Source organism: Sinohyriopsis cumingii, chromosome 18, assembly GCF_028554795.1.
Source record: "Sinohyriopsis cumingii isolate HCF-2022 chromosome 18, ASM2855479v2, whole genome shotgun sequence".
NCBI lineage: Eukaryota > Metazoa > Mollusca > Bivalvia > Unionida > Unionidae > Sinohyriopsis > Sinohyriopsis cumingii.
In genome coordinates, this window is record NC_142978.1 from 13,695,175 (window position 1) to 13,721,594 (window position 26,420).

The 26,420-nt window shown below is 34.5% G+C and overlaps 1 protein-coding gene across 1 annotated transcript in view; it reads left to right on the plus strand.

The window, feature by feature from the left end:
* Positions 1-26,420, plus strand: part of LOC149776126 (uncharacterized) — a 613,155-nt gene that overhangs the window by 25,699 nt on the left and 561,036 nt on the right. The window contains exon 3 of the mRNA XM_089942586.1: positions 13,500-13,599. Coding sequence (XP_089798712.1) covers positions 13,500-13,599 — 100 coding nt within the window. The remainder of the gene's footprint in view (positions 1-13,499; positions 13,600-26,420) is intronic.

Genomic DNA, 26,420 nt, shown 5'->3' on the forward strand with positions numbered 1-26,420 from the left:
TATTCCTTATACATGTATTTTTGTTTTTATTTGCTAGTTTGGCTATGCAGTAGCAACAAGTATAGAATTGCTAGTATTAAAATGCTGTTTTTAAAAAAAATACTAATTTTAATGATGTAATACTTTCCTGTCACTATTGCCAGATTCCCTCCTCCTACCCAGCATTGATCCCACTAAGGTAGGTTACACCCTAGGAAAAGAATGGGTAAAGTGTCTGTGAGGTAACTGAGGGGTTATCCAGTTTTCTGGAATCTACTGGTTCATCTTAATGGGAGGACAAATTCTTGTTATGCAGTTGTGGTATTTTCCACATTTAAAACTACCAGCTATGCAATAGTAATAGGTAAGTATTACATAATTAAAGTTATTTTTACTCTTCAAAAAACTATATTATAACAAGGTAAAGTGATCTTAGTAAACTGGATGTCCTATTTTAGAACAAAAATGTCTAGTCTTCCATGTATCATATGACAAGGTGTAGTGTCCTCTTTATTTTGCATGGTGAAACTTTGGAATTAAAGTACCATTGTCACCCTTATATCATATGACAAAGTGCAATGTCCTCTATATTATGTGAGGTGGAACTGGGAATAAAAGTACCATAGTCACCCATATGTTATGTGACAAGATGCAATGTCCTCGATATTTTGTGAGGTGGAACTGGGAACAAAAGTACCATAGTCACCCATATGTCATGTGACAAGATGCAATGTCCTCTATATTTTGTGAGGTGGAACTGGGAACAAAAGTACCATAGTCACCCATATGTCATGTGACAAGATGCAGTGTCCGCTATATTTTGTGAGGTGGAACTTGGAACAAAAGTACCATAGTCAACCATATGTCATGTAACAAGATGCAATGCCCTCGATATTTTGTGAGGTGGAAGTTGGAGGACACATGGTACTAATGATATGGAAAAATGGGAACCAGCCTGGAAATGGGTAAACATAAAATAGAGTATATATGGGTTGGCTGACCAGGATTGGTCGACTAGTTTATTTCAGCTTGTTGCTGATACTGGAAAATATTTGTATTGATCTAGAAATTGATGATCTATAATGACATCTTTTATTTTATGTAAATTTATGTTAGTGCAGATTATATCCTAGATATTTCATTGTTACAATAGTCATATGCTATTAAGCAAATTTAGAGAATTATTTAAGAGAAAATGTGTCAGCTGCAAAAGATAATTTTATTTGTGCATGAACTAGTTGACACATAATTGAATTAAAAGGTTGAATTCCTGTAGGAGCCATGTAAAGTTTCACAAACATAACCGTTTTTCTGTTTTATTTGTTTGTCTTCTCTGTGTTTTGTATTTGCCTTTGAAAAAGACTTATTAAAGAGTCGAATACTCTCAGGCTAGCTAGATACTTGTTTTGCACTGTTCGTTGTCAGTTTATTGCATTTATCTTAATCAATCCCTGACACACATGATCCCTTGCTGGATCCAGTGCAATTGAAAGGATTGTTATTTGCCATATGACTTGTATTCTTTATATATATATATATATATATATATATATATATATATATATATATATATATATATATATATATATATACACATATACATATATACATATACATATATATATATATATATATATATATATATATATATATATATATATATATATACACACACACACACACACACACACACACACACACACACACATATATATATATATATATATATATAGATATATATATATATATAGATATATATATATATATACATACACACATACATACATATGTACATACATACATATAATGCACACTTTTTACAAGATGAGTTGTCTTTAGACAACAATTGCAAGTCTTTAGAGAGATCATAGAATACAAGAGAAACAGGAAAGGTGGAAGGGCATGTGATCCTATAAAGTACTAAAGGTTCAATGAAATTATCATCAAACTTCAACTTTGTAAGTATCATTTAATTTATGCAAATTATCAGCCTTCTACAGGTTTTTCATGTTGCCTGTAATGGGTTGGAGCTGATTTCTCTGAATGTCAAGTTTTTCGTGATAGGTTTCTGATAATGTTTCCTGAAGTCTTTGCTCCAACTCTTTTTAATATTGCTGCTGCAGGTAACTTGTCTGAAAAAGTAGCACTAGTGATTGCCATTGTTTTGCTATGTAGTGTAACATGTCAGTATTGATTGCAGCAGCTTGTAAGTTGAATTTTAGCCATCTTGAAATAAGTGTCCTTGTTCACTGCTCAAAAAGGGGCCTGGTAACTAACAAAATACTATACATGTATGCAAATTTCTCCCAAATGATTTCCAGCACATGATTGCTTCAAACGATCACCTGTATAAAGGCAAATCTTATTTACATTCAAAATTTCTAAGATCCTATAAATGAAGGGCTTGCCCTTTTTGCCCAGAAAGCAGTGCCAGAAGCATAACCAGTGTGTATGGCAGAAATTTTAAGGGAAGTTTACAGACTACTGAAAATGTTCTTAAGATATCTTAGCATATGTTAACATCTCGTTTAACTACATTCTTGGATAATAATAATAATAATAATAATAATAATAATGACTATTTAAAGAAGAAAGAAGAAGCTCATTTGGTCAACTGATAAATCTTCCATGAGGCCTTCTTCAGTGACATTTGTAAAAATATATATATAATGCGCAATTTTTTCAAGATGAGGTGTCGTTAGACAAAAATTTCTGTTAAAAAACTCGACAGTTGATTCACTGCTACTCAGGCTTCAAGGATCATAGAGTAATGAAGGATTCATATAAATAGCAAACATGTGTAACACATTATAGGTGAGTACACGATAAACACTAGTAATGCTGAATTAAACAAAATCATACAATTAATTGTTTCTGTAGATATTGACTAAGAAGTTTTTTAAAAGCTTGGCATGTATCAGGTGATTTTGTATAAGGTAGCATATAATTCCATAGTTTGGCTCCAGTAAAAGCAAAACTCTTCTTATAAAACTCTGAATTTGGTTTAGGTAAATATGGCTTGTTGTTTGAGATGGATCTTAGTTCATACATATGTACATTTTTAACAAATTAAAAATTATATTTAAGATAATCAGGAGCCGAACCATGTAAGAACTTATAGGCTGGTAAACCCTTCTGAAATTGAGTTCTCTGCTGAAATGGAAGCCATTTTAGGATTTTAAAAAGATTTGTTGATGGTGTATCTAAATCAGCATCAAGAATAACTCTAGATGCTCTGTTTGGGAATTTCAGTAATCTTTCCTGATTTTCTATATCACTGTTACCCCAGACAGAAGAGCAATATTCTAGGTGTGGCATGATATATGCATTGTAGAATATCTTTGTTGTTGAGGGAGATAATATTTTATTATGTTCATGAGATAAAGCAGTGTGAATTAACTTTTTTAATGACCTTATCAACATTTATTTTCCATCACAAGATATGGTCTGTCATATTGCCAACTAGTTCTTCATTTTCCAACTGTTGTATATTCATTCCTTTTATCATTACTTTGAAATGTTTTTTCTCAACTTTTACTCTTGCTCAACTTCCTTGATCATGGCTTTTGATTTGGCTGCATTTATTTTCATACCATGGTGTTCACACCAGTTATTTATTTTTACCATATGTTTCTTTAATTTAGTGTTAATCTCTTGGCCTGTTGATCCATTTTTATACATTGTCGTATGATCTGTGAACATGTTGGTAGTGGATAGGTCAATGTGATATGGCATATCACTGATGCACAGCAGAAAGATTACTGGTCGAAGAACTGATCCTTGTGGAACACCTGACTTTGCCAGTTTCTTATCTGAATGTTTATTTAAAATAGAAACTTTTTGTCTGCCTTCAAGATAGGATTGAAGCCAAGTTAAGTTTTCATGGTTAACTTTATATATGCTGAGCTTTACCAGCAGGAGTTTGTGATTTACAAGGTCAAAAGCCTTTGAAAGGTCAAGAAACATGGTGCCTACAAGGTTGCCTTGATTTATTGCTGTTAACCAATCATCCACAAGTTTAGTTAGTGTAGTGTGACATGAATATTCTTCATGGAAGACTTATTGTCATAGATGTAGCAAATTAAATGATTCCAGGTAGTTTCTAAATTCATTACAAACATGTCTTTCTAATATCTTTGAAAGCGATCATAAAACTGATATAGTTCTATAGTTATTCATATCAGAAAGATCTCCCTTCTTATGAATCAGAGTTACTTTTGCCAGTTTTAGCCTGTTTGGAAAAATGCCTGTGGAAATACTTAGATTGAAGATTTACATAAGTGAAAGTGCAATCAATTGAGATAAGAATTTTAGGAATTTATCACTTATATTATCTAGACCTGCTGCTGTTGTGACATCAGGTTGGTGTAATTCATTAAAGTGAATTCAAGGCTTATTTTAGGGAATTTGAAGCAATCTTCTTTGCTAATTTTTGAAGCAATATGTATATTTAATTCATCACTGGAGAATTTTTTAGAAGTTGTAAAATCCACACGTTTTTCATGTATATCCACAATGTAACCATTGAGAGCATTTGCAATAGCAAGAGGTTCTTACTTAATATCACCATTTTCATCACTAACACATGTAAATGGCAGGTTATTGACAAATTTGTCTCTCAAGTCATTTAACATTTTCCAGAGTTTTCTAGGATTCTTTTTTGTAATACTATCTGATATTTCAGTGGAATAATAAGTTTTCTTTGACTTTTGAATCATTGATTTAACTGTTTCTCCATAATCTGTAATTGCTTGTATCTTTTAATTTATGAAATCTATCCATTTTCTTAATAGCATTTAGTATATCACCTGCAATCCAAATCTCTTGTTAAACACCTCTTCTAAAATGTGTAAGTAAATTGTGTTGAGAATAATTTGAACCATCTGACACAGCTTGAACTGCATTAATATTGTAACTAAGTTGTCTCCAAGTACAGCATGAAATATCAGAAACTGCAGTATGTTTCTGTTTTCTATAGCCTTCCTGGTAACAGAAACACTTCAAAGCAGAGCTTTGTTGGTGCATGCATTATGGTGGGGTCATGTGGAAGAAACAGAAACTTACATGTTCTGAGCAGTATGGACAACTGAACTGAAAGACAGTACAGCAGTTTGGAAACCATGGCTGAGTACTCAGGATTGGTGCTACGATCAGCACTTCTGATGAATTCCTATACAGTTTTGTTCTGAGGACTAGTTGATCCTGTATGAAATGGTGACTCTAGAACATTCTGTGGTAGCCATTTTAAAAATCGTATTGCTACTCTTCCTTAATGGATCATCATATTGATGTGAGGTTTCACTTAAGGTTTTTCAGTGGCTTGTAGATAGCCCTCAATGAATATGGTGCCCTTTGTAGATAGCCTTCAATGAATATGTGCCCTTTGAAGATAGCCCTCAATCCTGATGCCCAAAGTAATCCTGCATTGCAGACAACAGTATCCCCCTCTCAGTCATGTGACACACCTGCAACAGCAATAAGTGTACATCCATGGCCCGCAGTTCAAACAAGTCTGTTACCTTCACCAACAACTGCATTTCCCAGTGCTCAGACAAATGTGTCAGAATCAACAACAGTAGTTCACACAACTGAAACACCAATTTCAGCACCCCTTCCTCCAAGATATGTGTCTGAAATACAATCCAGAGTCCAACACACGACATCACAAGCCAGAAAAGATAGGACTCTAATAATTGGCTCCTCAATTTTGAAAAGTATAATACCAAGGAGACTTTTTAAAACAGATGTACAGACTTTAAGAGGTGCAAAAATCAACAACATCACTGACAGAATAATGAACAGTGACCTAACCAAATACAAACAAATTATTATTTTAGTAGGTGGAAATGATGCCTGTGAGGGAAGGTCACTAAATCAACTCAAAACAGATTTTGAAAGTTTATTGTATGCTGCTAGATATTGCAGCCCAAATACATGTAAATTAATGATATCGGGACTACCTCCTCGTGTGGACACCAAGGCCAAAGAAATAAATGATCTGATAATTGACTTATGTGAAGATTTCAACCTACAGTACATTCCACAATACAAATCTTTCTTCATTCAGAATCAGGATGTCAACCTTAGTCTCTACCACAGAGACAAAATTCATCTAAGCAGAAAAGGAACCTCTCAGCTACTGAGAAATATTAACATGTATGCCCCTATTTTCAAGCACTTTAATGAAGAGTGTTGTCTTAACTGTGGAGAAACTGGGCACTTGACACAGGTATGCCATCATGGCAAACAGATCGAGTGTTTTAGGTGCCATAAATATGGACACAAACAAAGACTTTGTCCATCAATGTATACATATTAGGAAGCTGGCAAAGAGGAGAATGCCAACGCTTCATTTACAAAAAAACTAAATGTACCCAGTGGGACTCTTGACTCTAACTATTCAATGGACACTATTGTAGATGCAAATGTAAATGGATTTTCAGGGTTTGTATGTGACTTTGAAGATGCTAATATATATGAACATTTAAATATAGAAATAGGATGTCAGAATGATAAAAGCAGTATGGAAACAATCTCAGTGAGTACCCCATTGCATGATGACATACATGTAATTGATATGAAACTAAATACAAAAGGTTTTAACATAGGTCACTTAAATGTACAAGGTATAGTGGGAAAGATAGACCAGATTAAGTTAATGTTGTCTTCCATGGAAAATAATATACATGTTTTAGGACTCACTGAAACCAAATTAAATGCTAACCACAATGATGATCTATTTCACTGTCAAGGCTACAATAAACCATTTCGTAGGGACAGAGAGACAGCAGGGGTGGGTCTTGTTGTATACATTAGGGAAGATGTAAATGTAAAAAGGCGACTTGACTTGGAGTCACATGAAATTGAGAGTATCTGGGTGGAAATTTTTCAAAATAATGCAAAATCTTTCCTAGCTGGTTTCATTTATAGACCACCTTCCTCCAAAGCATTTTGGAATGATAACTTTTTGAAACAAATAGAAAGTGTTCTAGCACAGGAGAAAGAAACATATATACTCGGAGATATAAATAAGGACCTTCTCAATACTCAAATAAGGAACAACTGGATGGAATTTATTGAATCATTAGGCCTAGACCAGCTGGTAAATGAGCCTACAAGGGTAACAGAAAAATCAAGCACTCTTATTGATCACATTTATACTAACCTACCAGACAATGTGGCTTGTGTTAATGTACCAAATGTTGGTCTTAGTGACCACTATCCTACTTTTTTGACAAGAAAGGTTAAATGCAAGAAAAATAAGAAAAATACACATAAAACGATCACTTACAGATCGTTCAAAACTTTTAATGAAGAACAATTTCTCAATGACCTATATAAAGTTCCATGGAGTATGATCCAAAATTTGGATGACATAGATGAAGCCATGAGGGTGTGGACTGACTTATTTATGGATGTAGTATCTAAGCATGCACCACTGAAAGTACATCGAGTAAAGACTGATTTTCAACCTAATTGGCTTACTACTGAAATCCTAGATGCTATGAAAACATGAGACAAATTCAAGGCTATGGAAAACCATGCACAATATAAAGTATGGAGAAATAAAATAACAAGTATGATCAAAAAAGCTAAAAAAAACTTATTATCAATCATTACTTGAAAACAAAAAGAGCAACACAAACTCCATTTGGAAAGTCTTCAATGAACTCACTGGAGGAACGCACAAAAAACAGACAAATAAAATTCACTCACTTCTGGTAAATGACACCATAGTCACTGATGAAACTGACATTGCAAATGTTTTCAATGATTTTTTCATCAACATTACCACAAAGTTAAAAGAGCCAGTGATAGAAAACAACTTTAATGAACTGAAAAAGTTCTGCAGCAGTAAAATCTCAAAGGAGGTATGTTTCTCTATCCCACCAGTGTCAAAAAACTTTGTTAAAAAATGTCTCAGTGAACTTGATACCAAGAAAGCTACAGGACTTGATCAGATTGGTCCATGACTCATTAAATCTTCTGCCTTTGCTATTGTAGATAGCATAACATTCATAATTAATTTAAGTATTGCAACCTCATCTGTCCCCAAAATATGGAAAACTGCAAAAGTAACTCCTATTCACAAATCTGGTTCTAAGGATGATGCTGATAACTACCGACCAATTTCAATACTACCAAACTTGTCAAAATTGATTGAAAAACATGTCCATGACTCATTCATGTCATATTTAACCAAACACTTGCTGTTACACCCTAATCAATCAGGCTTTAGACAGAACCATTCCTGTGAGACTGCCTTGATCTCCCTAACTGATAAATGGCTTCAAGCACTTGACCAAGGTAGAATAATAGGAACTGTATTTGTAGATTTCAGGAAAGCTTTTGACATGGTGGATCATGAAATCCTTTTGAAGAAACTGAAAATCTACCAGTGTGATGAAAGAACAATTAGATGGTTTACTTCATACTTAAATGAGAGAACACAACATGTTTACATAAATAATGTTCCGTCTGAACCTGAAACAATTAGATATGGAGTACCACAAGGCTCAATTCTAGGTCCACTACTATTCATTTTATTTATTAATGACCTACCACTTTTACTAAGAGACTCAATATCATCTACAGATCTCTATGCAGATGACACAACATTGTCAGACATCCAAAACACAAAGCATGAGCTCGAAATTTCTTTACAGAATGCACTAAACAAACTGGAAAACTGGTGCACATGTAATGGCATGGTGGTAAATACTGGTAAAACTAAAATATTACTTATCTCAACACGGCAAAGAAGGACAAATCTTGATAGTGATGAACTATGTCTGACATGGAAGGATACAAATCTGCAAATAGTCTGTCATGATAGGCTACTTGGTGTTCTGGTAGATAATAACCTATCATGGACTGAACATATCAAACATACCAGTAAAAAAGTCAATTCAAGTTTATGGCTTCTCAGTAGGATAAGACATTTTCTCCCTGAAAGGCACAGGAAACTATTTTATAACAGTTACATACAACCCTATTTGGACTACTGTAGTACAGTATGGGGTAATTCAAATGATAAAAACATAGCAAAGCTGGCACATCTTCAAAAAAGAGCATTTGGGCTAATATCAATCCAGAAAGCAAGCAAGGAAAGTTTAGCTGGTAGGTTAAAAATATTACCTATTAAAGACCGAATCTGTTTGAGAAAAGCCAAATTAATGTACAGGATATCTCAGAATAGTGCTCCTGAATATTTACAATCACTATTCCAGTATAGGCTACCTGGTAATACTCCCCACCTGCGATCCATGTCTACCAAACAGTATAAAATTCCCAAACCAAATAAGGAGTTATTTAAAAAAAGTTTCCAATACTCTGGAACTCTGCTCTGGAATAGTATTCCAGCTGAGATTAGAAATGCCCACTCTATTTCCTTCTTCCAAACCCAATATATTCAGTGGCTTCAGAGATGCAGCTTAAATAAATAAATTCCTTTGTATGAGGGCCTCAAGGTAGATTAGTTTTTAGCTAATTGTGTTACCCTCTTTAAATAAGGTCATTATTATTATTATTATTATTATTATGAATATGGTGCCCTTTGAAGATAGCCCTCAATGAATATGGTGCCCTTTGAAGATAGCCATCAATGAATATGGTGACCTTTGAATATAGCCCTCAATGAATATGGTGCCCTTTGAAGATAGCCCTCAATGAATATGGTGCCCTTTGAAGATAGCCCTCAATGAATATGGTGCGCTTTGAAGATAGTCCTCAATGAATATAGTGCACTTTGAAGATAGCCATCAATGAATATGGTGCCCTTTGAAGATAGCCCTCAATGAATATGGTGCCCTTTGAAGATAGCCCTCAATGAATATGGTGCCCTTTGAAGATAGCCCTCAATGAATATGGTGTCCTTTGAAGATAGCCCTCAATGAATATGGTGCCCTTTGTAGATAGCCCTCAATGAATATGGTGCCCTTTGAACATAGCCCTCAATGAATATGGTGCCCTTTGAACATAGCCCTCAATGAATGTGGTACCCTTTGAAGATAGTCTTCAGTGAATATGGTGCCCTTTAAAGATAGCCTTCAATGAATATGGTGCCCTTTGAAGATAGCCCTCAATGAATATGGTGCCCTTTGAAGATAGCCCTCAATGAATATGGTGTCCTTTGAACATCCAACACAACAGTCCTATTTGTCGCCTTGAAATTCTTGCTGTTGTTATTCTTCCTGAATAGGTAGTTATGTTAATGTGGGGGTTTAACTGAAAATTGTTTTTTAGCCTTGTAAATTGTCCAAAATTAAACTGGTGCAGTTCTGACATTCAGCATGGACTCAGTGGTGACTATCTTGAAAAATACTGTTATGACTACTGCTACTGAATTGATGGTCATATTGAGATAAGACTTCTTATGACATGTAGAGTTTCTAAAGAAAGAAAATGGTACTAATCTGATGTCCAGATTGTTACTTCTCTGCAGTAGATGGTCATATCAACGTGGCATTTTCAGTGGACAACTTCCTGTAGTATATACCATCCATCATAAATGACCATGAGTGCACAAGCTGATGCTGTAGATTATAACATCAATATGTTTATGATGTTATGAATACTCATAATTTTTGGGGTTTTATTACTGAAAAGACAAGTTTGGCCTTTAACAGTATTCTCATTTACATAACTTCTCAATTTTCAGTCTACTGATGTAAAATCTTGTCAAAAGTAAGCTGCATTTTAGAATCTTTGTCCAAACTAACATTAAACCATCTTTTTACCCAAAATTAGTTTCTGGTAACGATTGAGAGGAAAGCAATCCATTCAGTTTGTTTTGGTGTATTGTAGATTAATCCCACCCATGGCATTAGAATCTGAGGGCAGGAACTCTGATAAGATTTGAAAAATTCAGCACATTTTTATCCTAGGTGGGATTTTTCTGTATCACGCCACCACATACGATGAATTCTTGACTCCGATTAAAGTTCATTTCTCCTACAGGAGCTGGATAATCACTGTTTTACCTCACTATAAGGTATCTCACTATAGGGTAGCCCCCTTTCAAGGCCGTGTATGGATCCCATTTCATTATTTAATAGTAATATTATACATAAAGTATTCATTGTAAGGCAACCTGACCTCAGAACAGAAAATTTCCTTTCAGTGTCTGCGTTGGAATTTGGCAGTGTTATTACAAATCTACAGAGTCCACCAAAAAGTTTAAATTATTTCCTGCCTGTGGATAGATTCAGATTGCTGAGTTCCTACCAGAACTTTTAAAAATTATTGCTATCTGGGTTCAATTCAGAAAGCTTTTCTTTAAATCGACTTGACAGGAAAGGCCGAATGCATATACACGTTCGTTTGAACTTGATTCCAACCACTGAAAATCCTGTTTCCATTGATTATTGAATTTCACGTGATATTTCAATTGTTTAGAGTTTGGTATTTTAACCTGGGGAGATAACACATGCTTAGATATTGACAAACTTTAAATTCCAGTATCAACCTGTTTTATGTCACCTGAGCTCATTAGTCGTGATTAATCCAGCTATAATCTAATAATGTCTTTAGTCATTTCTGAATTACTTTTGATTGCACATAGTACATCCCATCTCAACAGACTTTAATTTAAAGGTTTAACACCAGTTGTCCAGAACCAAACAACCCTGCTGAAAGAATTCAGGTGAAATTGGTTGTTTTGTTCTGTTTTGGCTTCTTAGTAATTCAGTCATAATAAATTAATGTGTTTCATTATTTCAGAATTTGTTCTGATTACACATAGAATCATCCATTGATTTCATTTTAAGCAGTTTTCTGTTGAATTAGCCATTAATGTTTCATGCCAATTCACAGTCACAATATCACAGGAAATCATTATTGGAAATGTACTAATTGGAAGCAAGGTGTAAAAGAAAGGAAAAGTTTCTTTTCTGGAACTTTTGAAAAGTTAATTCTTATTACACAGGAGATGGCAGTAGATAACCCTCATCTTAGGGAGATCCCTGCTATTTAGGTATTATTATGTTATGCTTCGAATGTGTTATTATTGGTATTCTGCCTGCAGGTAAGGAAACTGTAATTTGACTAATTATTTGTGTTTTCTGTAGAGAAAAAAATCAGTGCACCCATAGCCATCCACCATTTGTAGGCCGAGTGATTGAGTAGAGTTTGTTAGTCCTATTGTATAGATGCAGTTTTTTCTTGTACTTTTGTCCTGTTTAATCTTGCCCTTGTCCTGTTTAATTTTATGCACTTGTCCTGTTTAAAATTGTTCCTTTGTTATGTTTAATCTTGTACAAGTGTCCTATTTGATCTTGTAATCTTGTCCTGGTTAATCTTGTACTAATCTTGTAATCTTGTCCTGTTTATTATTGCACTCTTGCCCTGTTTAACCTTGTACTCTTGTCCTATTTAATCTTGTACTCTTGCCCTGTTTTATATGTACTCTTGTCCTATTTAATCTTGCACTCTTGTCCAGTTAAGTCTTGTACCCTTGTCATGTTTAATCATTTACTCATATCCTTTATAATCTTGTAATCTTGTACTCCAGTCCTGTCTAATCTTCTACTATTGTCCTGTTTAATCTTGTATTCTTGTCCTGGCTAATCTTTTACTAATCTTGAACTCTCTATTTTGTAGTGTACTCTTATCCTGTTTAATCTTCTACTCTTGTCCTGTTTGATTGTGTACTCTTGTCTTGTTTAATCATGTATTCTTTTCCTGGCTAATCTTGTACTAATACTGTACTCTTGTCTTGTTTAATCATGTATTCTTGTCCTGTTTAATCTTGCATGCTTGTTCTTTTCAATGAGGTACTCTTATCCTGTTTAAGTTTTGCATTCTTGTATTCTTGTCCTGGTTAATCTTGTACTAATCTTGTATTCTTGTCCTGGTTAATCTTTTACTAATCTTTTATTCTTGTCCTGTTTAATCTTGCATGCTTGTCCTATTAAATGAGTTACTCCTATCCTGTTTAATTTTTGTATTCTTGTCCTGGTTAATCTTGTACTATCTTGTATTCTTGTATTGTTTAATATTATACTTTTGTCCTGTTTAATTATGTACTCTTGTCCTGTTAAATTTATATTGTCCTGTTTAATCTTGTACTCTTCGCCTGTTTAATCTTGTACTAATCTTGTATTCATGTCCTGTCTAATCTTATAGTCTTGTCCTGTTTAATCTTGCATGCTTGTCCTTTTTAATGATTTACTCTTGGCCTTTTTAGTTTTTGTATTCTTATCCTGGTTAATCTTTTATAATCTTGTATTCTTGTTCTGTTTAATATTGTACTCTTGTTCCGTTTAATATTGTACTCTTGTTCAGTTTAATTTTGTACTTTTGTCCTGTTTAATTTTGTATTTTTGTCATGTTTAATCTTACTCTTGTTCCGTTTATTATTGTACTCTTGTTCAGTTTAATGTTGCACTATTGTCATGTTTAATCTTGTACTCTTGTCCTGTTAAATCTTGCATATATGATAGACATTTGTCATGTGAGCTCCTTGACAAAAAGGGGAGATAGTTTTTTCTTCCTCACAGTGTTTGTTCTCCATGTTTCAGCACCAGCAGTGCAAAAATGGATCTAGTTTTTGATGACAGTCTGGAATTGACAAGTCCCAAGGATGCTCTGCACATGAAACAGAAAATGAAGATATATATGGTAAGCAATTTTAGATCTTACCTGTATAAGCAGATTGTGAGATCAAGGTATCATTTTGCAATTACTGTAAATCCTGATATTTTAGCATCATCAAATGTATTAGAACAGATTATATTTGTCATATTTGCTGGATACAAATTTTGTAAGTAACTAATAGCTGTTATTTTACCATGGGCATTCTGCAGCAGTTCATCCTCCTCTTTAACTTTGCTAAAATTGTATGCAAATTAAGTCTGTGATTTACAGTAATTACACTGGCCTGTGGGAAGGTTACATTATATAACAGGAAGTAGACAAGACATAGCATTTTAATACCATCCAGGATTTTTTGTACTTCATTGTGTATCAAGAATTTTGACTGAACCATTCTTTTGTTCATTATTCCCCCATTTAACATCCACCCAGTGTATATATATATATATACTATCTTCCAAAACATATATCCCATGCATACTTTACCTCCATTATTCACCAGTCTAAGGCAGAAACATGTAATTCATATATTCCTCTCGTAAGCAAGCTGAAAAAATGGATTAGTAACTTTGTGCAAATTTCAGAGCATCGCAAAAAAGAAAACTTAGGTTCAGTGACTACAGTGTTTTGTGTGACAGTTAATTAGTACACAAACATATGTAGGAATTCCTCCCAATTCTTACATTCAGTATTTACAGGGTTTTAATCTTTACAGTATTTACAAGCGTATAAACCCACCACAACACTCAAATCTGCAGAGACCATGATGGGTCCCTGAAACAAGGAGAAACCATGCCTCCTATGCTGACAAAACAGAGGGAAGCAAGCAGCTGTTAAGGAGATGATACATGATCACAGTTTTATAGAAACTGTTCATTTTTATTATTTTATTGTCTCCTGCCTCTCTGAAGAAAAGTGGGCGACATAATATCTTTCTTCACCTTTGTCCATCCATCGCACTTTGCCTCTTCATAACTTTAAAGCTGTTAAAAATGTTATCAATACAAAATGGCATGTTTATATATCATCACTATATGTTTTTATGTCATCACTATATGTTTCTATATCATCACTATATGTTTATATATCATCAATATATGTTTTTATATCATCACTATATGTTTTTATATCATCACTATATGTTTTTATATCATCACTGTATGTTTATATATCATCACTATATGTTTTTATATCATCACTAGCAGGTATGTTGTGTTACCATATTGGAAGTGATAATCATCAAGGCCAAGGTCATGGCTTAATATTTTATTCTTCCATTGCTCTTTCCTCTCCACTATATGACTTTAAAGCCATTTTGACATAAAGGGATGAAACTTAGTACAGTTCCACATCATCACCAGAAACTGTGTTGTGTACTGCATTGGGGATAATGTCTTCAAGGTCAAGGACCCAGCTCTGTGTACTGCATTGGGGATGCTGTCTTCAAGGTCAAGGATCCATCTCTGTGTACTGCACTGGGGATGCTGTCTTCAAGGTCAAGGACCCAGCTCTGTGTACTGCACTGGGGATGCTGTCTTCAAGGTCAAGGACCCATCTCAGTGTACTGCATTGGGGATGATGTCTTCAAGGTCAAGGACCCAGCTCAGTAGTTGACATTCTCCATCACACTTTCCATTCCTATCTATAACTTTAAAGGCATTCGTGATTAAGGAAGGAATCTTTGTATGCTTGTACATTATTACTAGAAGGTGTGTTGTGTATAATGTTTGGGATCCTGTCTTTAATTGTCAGTGAATATAGTTTGATTTCCAGCACACCCTCTTTTCCACTCTTTAATTTTAAAGGCATTTATTCATGAGGGATAAAATTGAACATGTGTCACTCATTATTAGATGTGTTTTGTTGTGTGTTTTTATCTAAAAGTGTCATGGTGTTGTTGAATTATTATGTACACATTCCCTTCAATTATGTACTTAGAGAACCATTTTAAAACATAGGGATGAAACTTGGTATAACTATATATAATTAGTAAAAGGTATGTCCTGTGCTGCATTGTGCATTGGGGGTGGGTGGGTCCAGTCCTAATGGTCAAGGTTATAGATCAATAATTTAGGATTCATTCAGATTTTGCCCTTCTGCTTTCAGCCATTTAAGATAGATAGATTGGTCTTGGTATAGTTATACATTCTTACTGGAAAATGTGTTGTCTTGCACATTTGAGGTTATTTCTCAATGTCAAGGTCAAATAGTTTCAGTTTTTGTTTGTTTCTACATTATATCATAGTAACTGGATGAATCATGGTACTTTTACACAACTCGGTCATATGACATCGTATGTATCACATTCAAGGTATTTATCTTCTAGCTCAAGGTCACTGATTAATTATTTTGTCATGTCTTTGCACTTATTCTTTCATGCCCCTGGAGATGGAGCAGTGAAACTTGGATACTATCCATGATATCTGCTTAGTCATTTTATAGCTGTCTTAAATGTCATAGATTTCATTGATGTCAACTTTTATCCCCTCGCCATAATAGGTGTAGGATAACAATTTCACTGAATTTGCTTGTTGTTGTTATTATAACCCACCAGCCAGTCTCCCAGACATTGTCATTTTTTTTTGTTTGTCTTTATGAGACTCAGAAAGTGTGTTTGGATGTCCTGGGGTGGGGAGACAGCACACATGACTGAAGAGCACCATCATACAGTCAAGAGTAAGTTACCTGGTCATATAATCCTATAGAAATGACACATGGAGCCTAGCATCAAAAGACTAGAAACTGTATTAATATTATTTGTCCATGGCGCCCTGCATCAAGAGACTAGAAACTGTATTAATATTATTTGTCCATGGAGCCTAGCATCAGAAGACTAAAAACTGTATTAATATTATTTGTCCATGGCGCCCAGCATCAAGAGACTAGAAACTGTATTAATATTATTTGTCCATGGCGCCCAGCATCAAGAGACTAGAAACTGTATTAATATTATTTGTCCTTTTACTTAACATGTCATTTATATAGTTGGGAAAGAACCATTAGAAGCTTTGTATAAATTTAGCTTTTCTTAAACATAGATAGTCATGAGCTTTAAATCATTCATAGAAAATAATCTTTCAGCATTAGCACTGTTATGAGGGGGTGTCAAACATTCAGGCCTGAACAGTTATTTGCAGTCGCAAATGGCCGATTGTACGTTGTAACAAAATTGCAAAAAAGTACTTAAGCTATTGTGACATGGTGTGTCGATGATTTGTTTAAACATTTAGTTACTTTTGGGATTGATCCCTGCATTCATGCATTGTCCCAGTGCTGGGTTGTGTTGCTATGTTGATGGATGTCAGAAACTCCAGAATGACTGATGTCAGTAGGCTGTTTGTAGCATGTGCAAATAATAAAAGGCTCCCCTGTGATGCTGTGCTTCACAAAGCCAGGCTCTGTCAACCAGTGCTGAAATTTGGTTTTGTCTGACATTGCATGCTTTGCAAATGTTTCATCTTTCCCTAAATCTAAGCTGACTGATTCAGTATTGTGCCTTAAAAATGAATGATACTTGAACACTAATCTGAGGCCTGAAGTAAACATGTTTTGTGTTTTCTATATAGATCAAAAGTGAACTTCAAAGACATGCTGCCAATGATCATGTTCTTACCAATAATCTTTGATAAAGATGGCTTAAACATTCTCATGAAGGGCGATGATGTTTATAATCTCTGTTCTTAAACATAGCATCTCTTTGATTTGCGTAACTTAAAATGAATTGGGTTGTTCCACTTAGTGTACTTTACCTATGCAAATTAGCCTCATTAGCACCCCCACAGCAGTGCTCAAAGGACTTAATATGGCATAACCCTAGCTATAGTAATGGGTGAAATGGTGAATGCCTTACCATTTATTTGCCTCTCTGACAACCATCTGTATGAATTGCCCTGGGCACTAAGCATCATTTTTTATCAGGCTTTTTCCCCTTTTTGCAAGATTACTGAAAATCGTGTTTTTCTAAACATGACTATGCTGGAGTGTGGTTGAGACTAAAAATGATGTGTTTGCACAACATGTTGAGACAGGGATGGGTATCTACTATGATATACCCACTAGACATGAAATGTGGGGGTTGGGGTACTTATAGCTATCACTGTGTATATAAAAAATTTCATTTTCAGAACTTGGCTGTCAAATCATTCAGGGTATTTCAACCATACTTGTTACACATGTTAAGCAAGTTACATAGAAGTGCCTTTTCATATATTTTTTTATTACTATGGAAACAATGCAGCTTGTGTTGCATCTCTCTCTCTCTCTCTCTCTCTCTCTCTCTCTCTCTATATATATATATATATATATATATATATATATATATATATATATATATATATATATATATATATATATATATATATATACACATACATACATACATACACAGTTCTGGCTTTAGTGTACTAGCGTAAGCAGTAAAAAAAAAACTAAGTGGAGGACTACATGAGGTACTTCAAGTTGGAACCTTTACATTTGCAGATTGTGTGGGGGGGCCCCGAGTGGCCGAGTGGTCTTAAGCGCTTTCTGTTACGGATCACTGCCATCTCACCTCTGTCTGTGGCGGTTCGAGTCTTCGATTCAACCAATGTGGGTATGTGAGAAAGCTTGCCAGTAGCTTCTCATGGGTCGGTGGTTCTTTCCGGGGTTTTCCTGGGTTCTTCCTCCACCATTAATACTGGCTGCCATGTATAGCCTATCTTGTGCTGAAAAATGGCGTTAAGCCCCACAACAAAAACAACAACAACAGCAGATTGCGTGTGTTAAGTTACTGTTTGGATGGCTTTTGTTTGTAGTAATAGCAGTAGCTGTTGTTGTTTTAATTTAAAATATTATGACTTCATCTTATTTGACTCTAAATGTCTTGGTCTCTATCTTGCTGAACCACCATTTTTATCGAGTGCATTCATACCTGCACAAACAATTTAGGGTCATGCATCATGACCATGCAACCTTTACTGAAGAATATAGCACTAAACAATCAGTGTCTGATCTGTGTGTCACACAATAAAATTGAATTTATGAACATTTTTCAGTTAAAAAGTCATCAGTGTACATAATATGCCTCATTCTGACTAGTTCACAAAGCAACATATGAATATGTGACCAATACATCATCTCCAGGATTCCCAAAAGGGGGGTATCAAAGGGGCAGTGGAATTTAAAATATGTGACCAATACATCATCTCCAGGATTCCCTAAAGGGAGTATCAAAGGGGCAGTGGAATTTAAAATAAGTGACCAATACATCATCTCCAGGATTCCCAAAAGGGGGTATCAAAGGGGCAGTGGAATTTAAAATATGTGACTAATATATCATCTCCAGGATTCCCAAAGGCAAGGGGGGGGGGTATCAAAGGGGCAGTGGAATTTAAAATATGTGACCAATAAATTATCTCCAGGATTCCCTAAAGGGGATATCAAAGGGGCAGTGGAATTTAAAATATGTGACCAATACATCATCTCCAGGATTCCCTAAAGGGGGTATCAAAGGGGCAGTGGAATTTAAAATATGTGACCAATACATCATCTCCAGGATTCCCTAAAGGGGGTATCAAAGGGGCAGTGGAATTTAAAATATGTGACTAATATATCATCTCCAGGATTCCCAAAGGCAAGGGGGGTGGTATCAAAGGGGCAGCGGAATTTAAAATATGTGACCAATAAATTATCTCCAGGATTCCCTAAAGGGGATATCAAAGGGGCAGTGGAATTTAAAATATGTGACCAATACATCATCTCCAGGATTCCCGAAAGGGGGTATCAAAGGGGCAGTGGAATTTAAAATATGTGACCAGTATATCATCTCCAGGATTCCCAAAAGGGGGGTATCAAAGGGGCATACATCATCTCCAGGATTCCCAAAGTGGGTATCAAAGGGGCAATGGAATTTAAAATATGTGACCAATACATCATCTCCAGGATTCCCTAAAGGGGGTATCAAAGGGGCAGTGGAATTTAAAATAAGTGACCAATACATCATCTCCAGGATTCCCAAAAGGGGGTATCAAAGGGGCAGTGGAATTTAAAATATGTGACTAATATATCATCTCCAGGATTCCCAAAGGCAAGGGGGGGGGTATCAAAGGGGCAGTGGAATTTAAAATATGTGACCAATAAATTATCTCCAGGATTCCCTAAAGGGGATATCAAAGGGGCAGTGGAATTTAAAATATGTGACCAATACATCATCTCCAGGATTCCCTAAAGGGGGTATCAAAGGGGCAGTGGAATTTAAAATATGTGACCAATACATCATCTCCAGGATTCCCTAAAGGGGGTATCAAAGGGGCAGTGGAATTTAAAATATGTGACTAATATATCATCTCCAGGATTCCCAAAGGCAAGGGGGGGGTATCAAAGGGGCAGTGGAATTTAAAATATGTGACCAATAAATTATCTCCAGGATTCCCTAAAGGGGATATCAAAGGGGCAGTGGAATTTAAAATATGTGACCAATACATCATCTCCAGGATTCCCGAAAGGGGGTATCAAAGGGGCAGTGGAATTTAAAATATGTGACCAGTATATCATCTCCAGGATTCCCAAAAGGGGGGTATCAAAGGGGCATACATCATCTCCAGGATTCCCAAAGTGGGTATCAAAGGGGCAATGGAATTTAAAATATGTGACCAATACATCATCTCCAGGATTCCCTAAAGGGGGTATCAAAGGGGCAATGGAATTTAAAATATGTGACCAATACATCATCTCCAGGATTCCCAAAGGTGGGGGGGGGGTATCAAAGGGGCAGTGGAATTTAAAATATGTGACCAATAAATCATGTCCAGGATTCCCGAAGAGGGGGGGTATCAAAGGGCAGTGGAATTTAAAATATGTGACCAATAAATCATCTCCAGGATTCCTGAAAGGGGGGGTATCAAAGGGGCATACATCATCTCCAGGATTCCCAAAGTGGGTATCAAAGGGGCAATGGAATTTAAAATATGTGACCAATACATCATCTCCAGGATTCCCTAAAGGGAGTATCAGAGGGGCAGTGGAATTTAAAATATGTGCAAGATAACAAACTCGGATGGTGATGTTTTTGGGAAGTTCGTCATTTTGAAAAATCAATTATTTATTACTTAAATCTTATTCCGCACAGAAAACATGGTCATGATTCTTATCTAGAACAATAGGAGGTGCCACTTACTTACCCTTGGATATTTCTGCCATTATATGGCAATATGGCAAGAATAACTATATAGGTTTGTTCACTTAATTAAGGGCTAATTTATTGCTGCTGAAAGTGTTATTTTTGATCTCAGATGTCATTTTAATCTTTCTCTGATAGTAAAACTGTTTAGGAAAACCATACCTTCTACCAAAAAAGTGGTCTCTTATAAGAGGTTTGTACTGCTGGGACAGCTTTCAAGGTCATTATTCATTTGTTATTCATAGTTCTTTCTAAAGTATTACATGCATTCATCTCAACTAAATTTAATATCGCAATAATGTTATACACCTATAATGAAATATCACAGTAATGTTATACACCTATAATGAAATATCACAGTAATGTTATGCACCTATAATGAAATATCACAGTAATGTTATACACCTATAATGAAATATTACAGTAATGTTATACACCTATAATGAAATATCACAGTAATGTTATACACCTATAATGAAATATCACAGTAATGTTATACACCTATAATGAAATATCACAGTAATGTTATACACCTATAATGAAATATCACAGTAATGTTATACACCTATAATGAAATATACACATTTATATTTGTGAAAATGTTAACATATCCATGATAGTTTTCGTAATGAATGTAGTGGTTCTGATCAGGCCTTGTGTAAATATGGAATATATATGTACATATTAACTTCAAAAACAGAATTAACTCATCCATAAATGAAATAATTTTTTTAAGAGCCAAAATCCAGATTCCTCCTTCACCTAAAACATAATTCGGTTCCTGTAGAATTAACTTGTCCAGAAAATGCTAGTAACTTTTAAAGAGACAAAGGCCTTAATTTTTCCTAGACATTACATATTGACTCCATGGACAAATCAAATGATGTAGTATCATCCTACATTGAAACAACTCTCTCATTATGATATTGTCATTGCTATTCTGGATTTTAAGAACTGATAAAGAAACAGTATGAACCTCTGAACCAGATACCTCCATGCCCACTTTTAAGGAAGGAATAGCTATATGCATCCATGCCAACATTTTTTAAAGAAGGAATAGCTATATACATCCATGCCCACTTTATTTAAGGAAGGGATGGCTATATACATCCATGCCCACTTTATTTAAAGAAGGAATAGATATATACATCCATGCCCACTTTATTTAAGGAAGGAATAGCTATATACATCCATGCCCACATTATTTAAAGAAGGAATGACTACATACATCCATGCCCACTTTATTTAAAGAAGGAATAGCTAGATACATCCATGCCCACTTTATTTAAAGAAGGAATAGCTGTATACATCCATGCCCACTTTATTTAAAGAAGGAATAGCTGTATACATCCATGCCCACTTTATTTAAAGAAGGAATAGCTAGATACATCCATGCCCACTTTATTTAAAGAAGGAATAGCTAGATACATCCATGCCCACTTTATTTAAAGAAGGAATAGCTATATACATCCATGCCCACTTTAGTTAAAGAAGGAATGACTACATACATCCATGCCCACTTTATTTAAAGAAGGAATAGCTGTATACATCCATGCCCACTTTATTTAAAGAAGGAATAGCTAGATACATCCATGCCCACTTTATTTATGGTAGGAATGGCTGTATATATCCATGCCCACTTTATTTAAAGAAGGAATAGCTATATACATCCATGCCCACTTTATTTAAGGAAGGAATAGCTATATACATCCATGCCCACTTTATTTAAAGAAGGAATGACTACATACATCCATGCCCACTTTATTTAAAGAAGGAATAGCTAGATACATCCATGCCCACTTTATTTAAAGAAGGAATGACTACATACATCCATGCCCACTTTATTTAAAGAAGGAATGACTACATACATCCATGCCCACTTTATTTAAAGAAGGAATAGTTATATACATCCATGCCCACTTTATTTAAGGAAGGAATGGCTATATACATCCATGCCCACTTTATTTAAAGAAGGAATAGTTATATACATCCATGCCCACTTTATTTAAAGAAGGAATAGCTATATACATCCATGCCCACTTTATTTAAAGAAGGAATAGCTATATACATCCATGCCCACTTTATTTAAAGAAGGAATGACTACATACATCCATGCCCACTTTATTTAAAGAAGGAATAGCTATGTACATCCATGCCCACTTTATTTAAGGAAGGAATAGCTGTATACATCCATGCCCACTTTATTTAAAGAAGGAATAGCTATATACATCCATGCCCACTTTATTTAAAGAAGGAATGGCTGTATACATCCATGCCCACTTTATTTAAAGAAGGAATAGCTATATACATCCATGCCCACTTTATTTAAAGAAGGAATGGCTATATACATCCATGCCCACTTTATTTATGGAAGGAATGGCTATATACATCCATGCCCACTTTATTTAAAGAAGGAATAGCTATATACATCCATGCCCACTTTATTTAAAGAAGGAATGGCTATATACATCCATGCCCACTTTATTTAAGGAAGGAATGGCTGTATACATCCATGCCCACTTTATTTAAAGAAGGAATAGCTATATACATCCATGCCCACTTTATTTAAGGAAGGAATGGCTGTATACATCCATGCCCACTTTATTTAAAGAAGGAATGATTAAATAATAATGGTACTTTACTTTGGTACAACAATGGCAGTTGGTGACATGTACTTTAATTAGTTATATGGTCAACAAGGGAAGCAATTAATTTTCATCCCAACTTTATTTTACAACAGTTGTCTCCCTTTACAATAATTTCATTGTTAAGGAAATGAGCAAACAACTTGACAAATGTTTGAACTTTAATTGACCATCAGTTTTCTATAAAATTCAATTTTTCTAATTGAACAGTGCATTTGTATTAAGCATTATTTATGGATGGAAATATATTAGGGAAAAAAATTAATTTTCAGCACAAGTTTATTTTGCAGTAGATGTCTCCTTTTCAGAATAGTTAATTATTAAGCAAATGAATTTACAATTTCAACAAATGTTTGAACTTTAATTGTATCTCTATTTTTCTGCAAAATTCAGTTTTTTAATTGACTACTGCATTGGCATCATGCATGAAAATAACCAAATGGAGAAACCAATGAACTCCAGTTACCTTAGACTTAAATTGATTTTAGCTTTCCATAGTGGAATTCATGTTGCTCAGAAATGTTATATTCAAACAATTATCAAGTCATGAAATGAGTATCAAATTAACACTCAATAAATTGAAGACAATCAAATAATCTGACATACATTTTCATTCTGTCAAGTGCTTTAGGGAAATAACTTGGATTGAATGATCATGTTTTCGCAGAGATGGGATATGTGTATCATCTTTCAGATGGAATTGTTGGTCTTGTGGCTGTAGGTGTTGACATTATATTCATCTATATACAGTCAACACATTTAATAAATGACATTTATTACAACAGAATATTCAGGTTCCAACAGAAAATCTATAGGAACAAACAACAAATGGTAAATTTGATCATTATTATGGAATATTCCTCTTCCAATTAGGACAATAATTCCCGGCAACACATATGTATTTCTGTACTTTACAATAACATTGTTATTTATGTTTTGTTTATGTGTAAGGAATATATCTGAGGATTGTATGTAAACATTAATTTCTATAATAATTAGTTTTGAAAAATAGAAAAATATATTTAAGATTAAACAGAAAAATATTTTTACATATGAAGCGTATATTAATATTTCTGAGTTGTTTTATTTTTCATTTAAAATGCTGGGTACAGATAACAGTAAGACAAGCACTGTATCTATAAATTAAAAACATGTTCTTATTACGTATAGCTATATTCTGTTGTTAACTTTTGTTCATGATTGTAGATTACACTTTAAGGTAATGGTCTTGTGTAAATAGCTAATTATGTCCATGATTGTAGGTTATAAATAGCTTGTTTATGGGCTTAGAATGTTCTAGAAACAAACCTGTTAACATTTTGATTTAATTTTCCACTTGAAATGACTCAGATCTAGGTCAGGTGGAATTTGTATGTATATGGGACTTGATAAACATATAATTCATTCATATCTTAAGATCAATCAGTAGAATCCATTAGTGATCATTTTACAATTGTGTTCAGATATAATTTGAGAGGAATTATTTATTTAAATCATTAATTAGAATTGCGAAGTGCTCATTGACTGGACTAATACATTATTTTGGAATCATTGAGAACTCATTCAAAGACATTGAGGATTGCATCATTGTGGTACATCAGGAAATTCAAGACTTGAAGACTTTGAATTCATTTTGAACTTTTCTGTACTTTTGGAATAGTGATAGCACATTTAGGATTATTTGGGATTTAATTCACAATACTTTTGGTATTTCTTAAATGTTCACTTTGTAACTTAGAGAAATAAATTGTTTGTTGATTTACTAAACTTGTGCATTTGACATCTTTATGTTACATAGTTTAAGACCATCAAAGTCATAACATCCTTCACAAAGACTAATTCATTATAGTGACAGAGTGCCTGGAAACAAGCTTGATTGGCTGTAGTTCCATATCTCTAAAGTGCCGCACTTACAGTCATCCTGATGAGTACCATTCATTGCTTGCAAAAGTTGGTCGCAAGTGACGACATTTATTTAGTCTTCTAAAAGATAAGAATAAGCTTTTATACACCTGCCTTCAGGTAGAATGTGCCATGCTATCATGCTGTCATTCTGTCTGTATATCCATCTGTCATTGGCAATAATTCATAGACATCTTAAATTCTGCTCATTAAAACTGTTGAAGATCTTCTGAGAATCAATGTTTTCATCGAATTTAGTATGAAAACAAATTGTACATGTTGCACATGAACAGAAGGATGACCATTTTTTTGTTTTAGCTGTGAAGGGCTGCAGTTTTTCACCAACATATCTATTTGGGTCTCTGACTCTTTCTTGAATGTCAGCTTTGAAGGATTGCAGTTTTAGCAACATGTGACTTTGGGTTTCATACTTTTTCTTGAATGTCAGCTGGAACATTTTTGAATGTTTGTGACATTTACTAGGTCATTAGCGCACATCGCTAAAACTGAAAGTACTATACTAACGGTAAATGTCACCATTTCCAGGTGTGATGTTTACTGGTGTTTGTGATGGTTGCTGGCATTAATTAAAAACATGTTGCAACATTTATTAGTGACTTTGCAAACTGTTCATTAAATTTCACCGACAGTGTGATGTTTAAAGGTATTTGCTACATTTACAGGTGTTACAGAGCTTTCATATGGAGGATTGATAAGTACACTTCTAAAATGCAGGTGATAGTGACCTACTTGTTATGCTATATTGATCATTGTAGACTTTCAAATCATCCAGAGCTGGTAAGAGAAAAACTAGGAGGGTGGTTTTTGTATTGATAATCTGAGGTGGGTCAAGATAAAGGTGTTAAAAGATTGGTTTTGGTTGTCAACTGTAAAAACACAATTTATTTAATTCTGCTAAATGTTTGTGGTCATTTTTGTTTTTACTTACCCAAGGTTAGAAGCAGACCTCAAAAACTTCAAAAAACCTAAAATTTCATTTTGACCTTAGAAACCTAAATAAAGCCTAAAAAACACTGAAGAAAACCTAAATAATAAAAAGAACAAAACAAAAATTGAAAACGAATGATGATTGGTTCGTTATACTTGCCATGTAGATAATCTTGTAACTGCTTTGTGTCTTAACC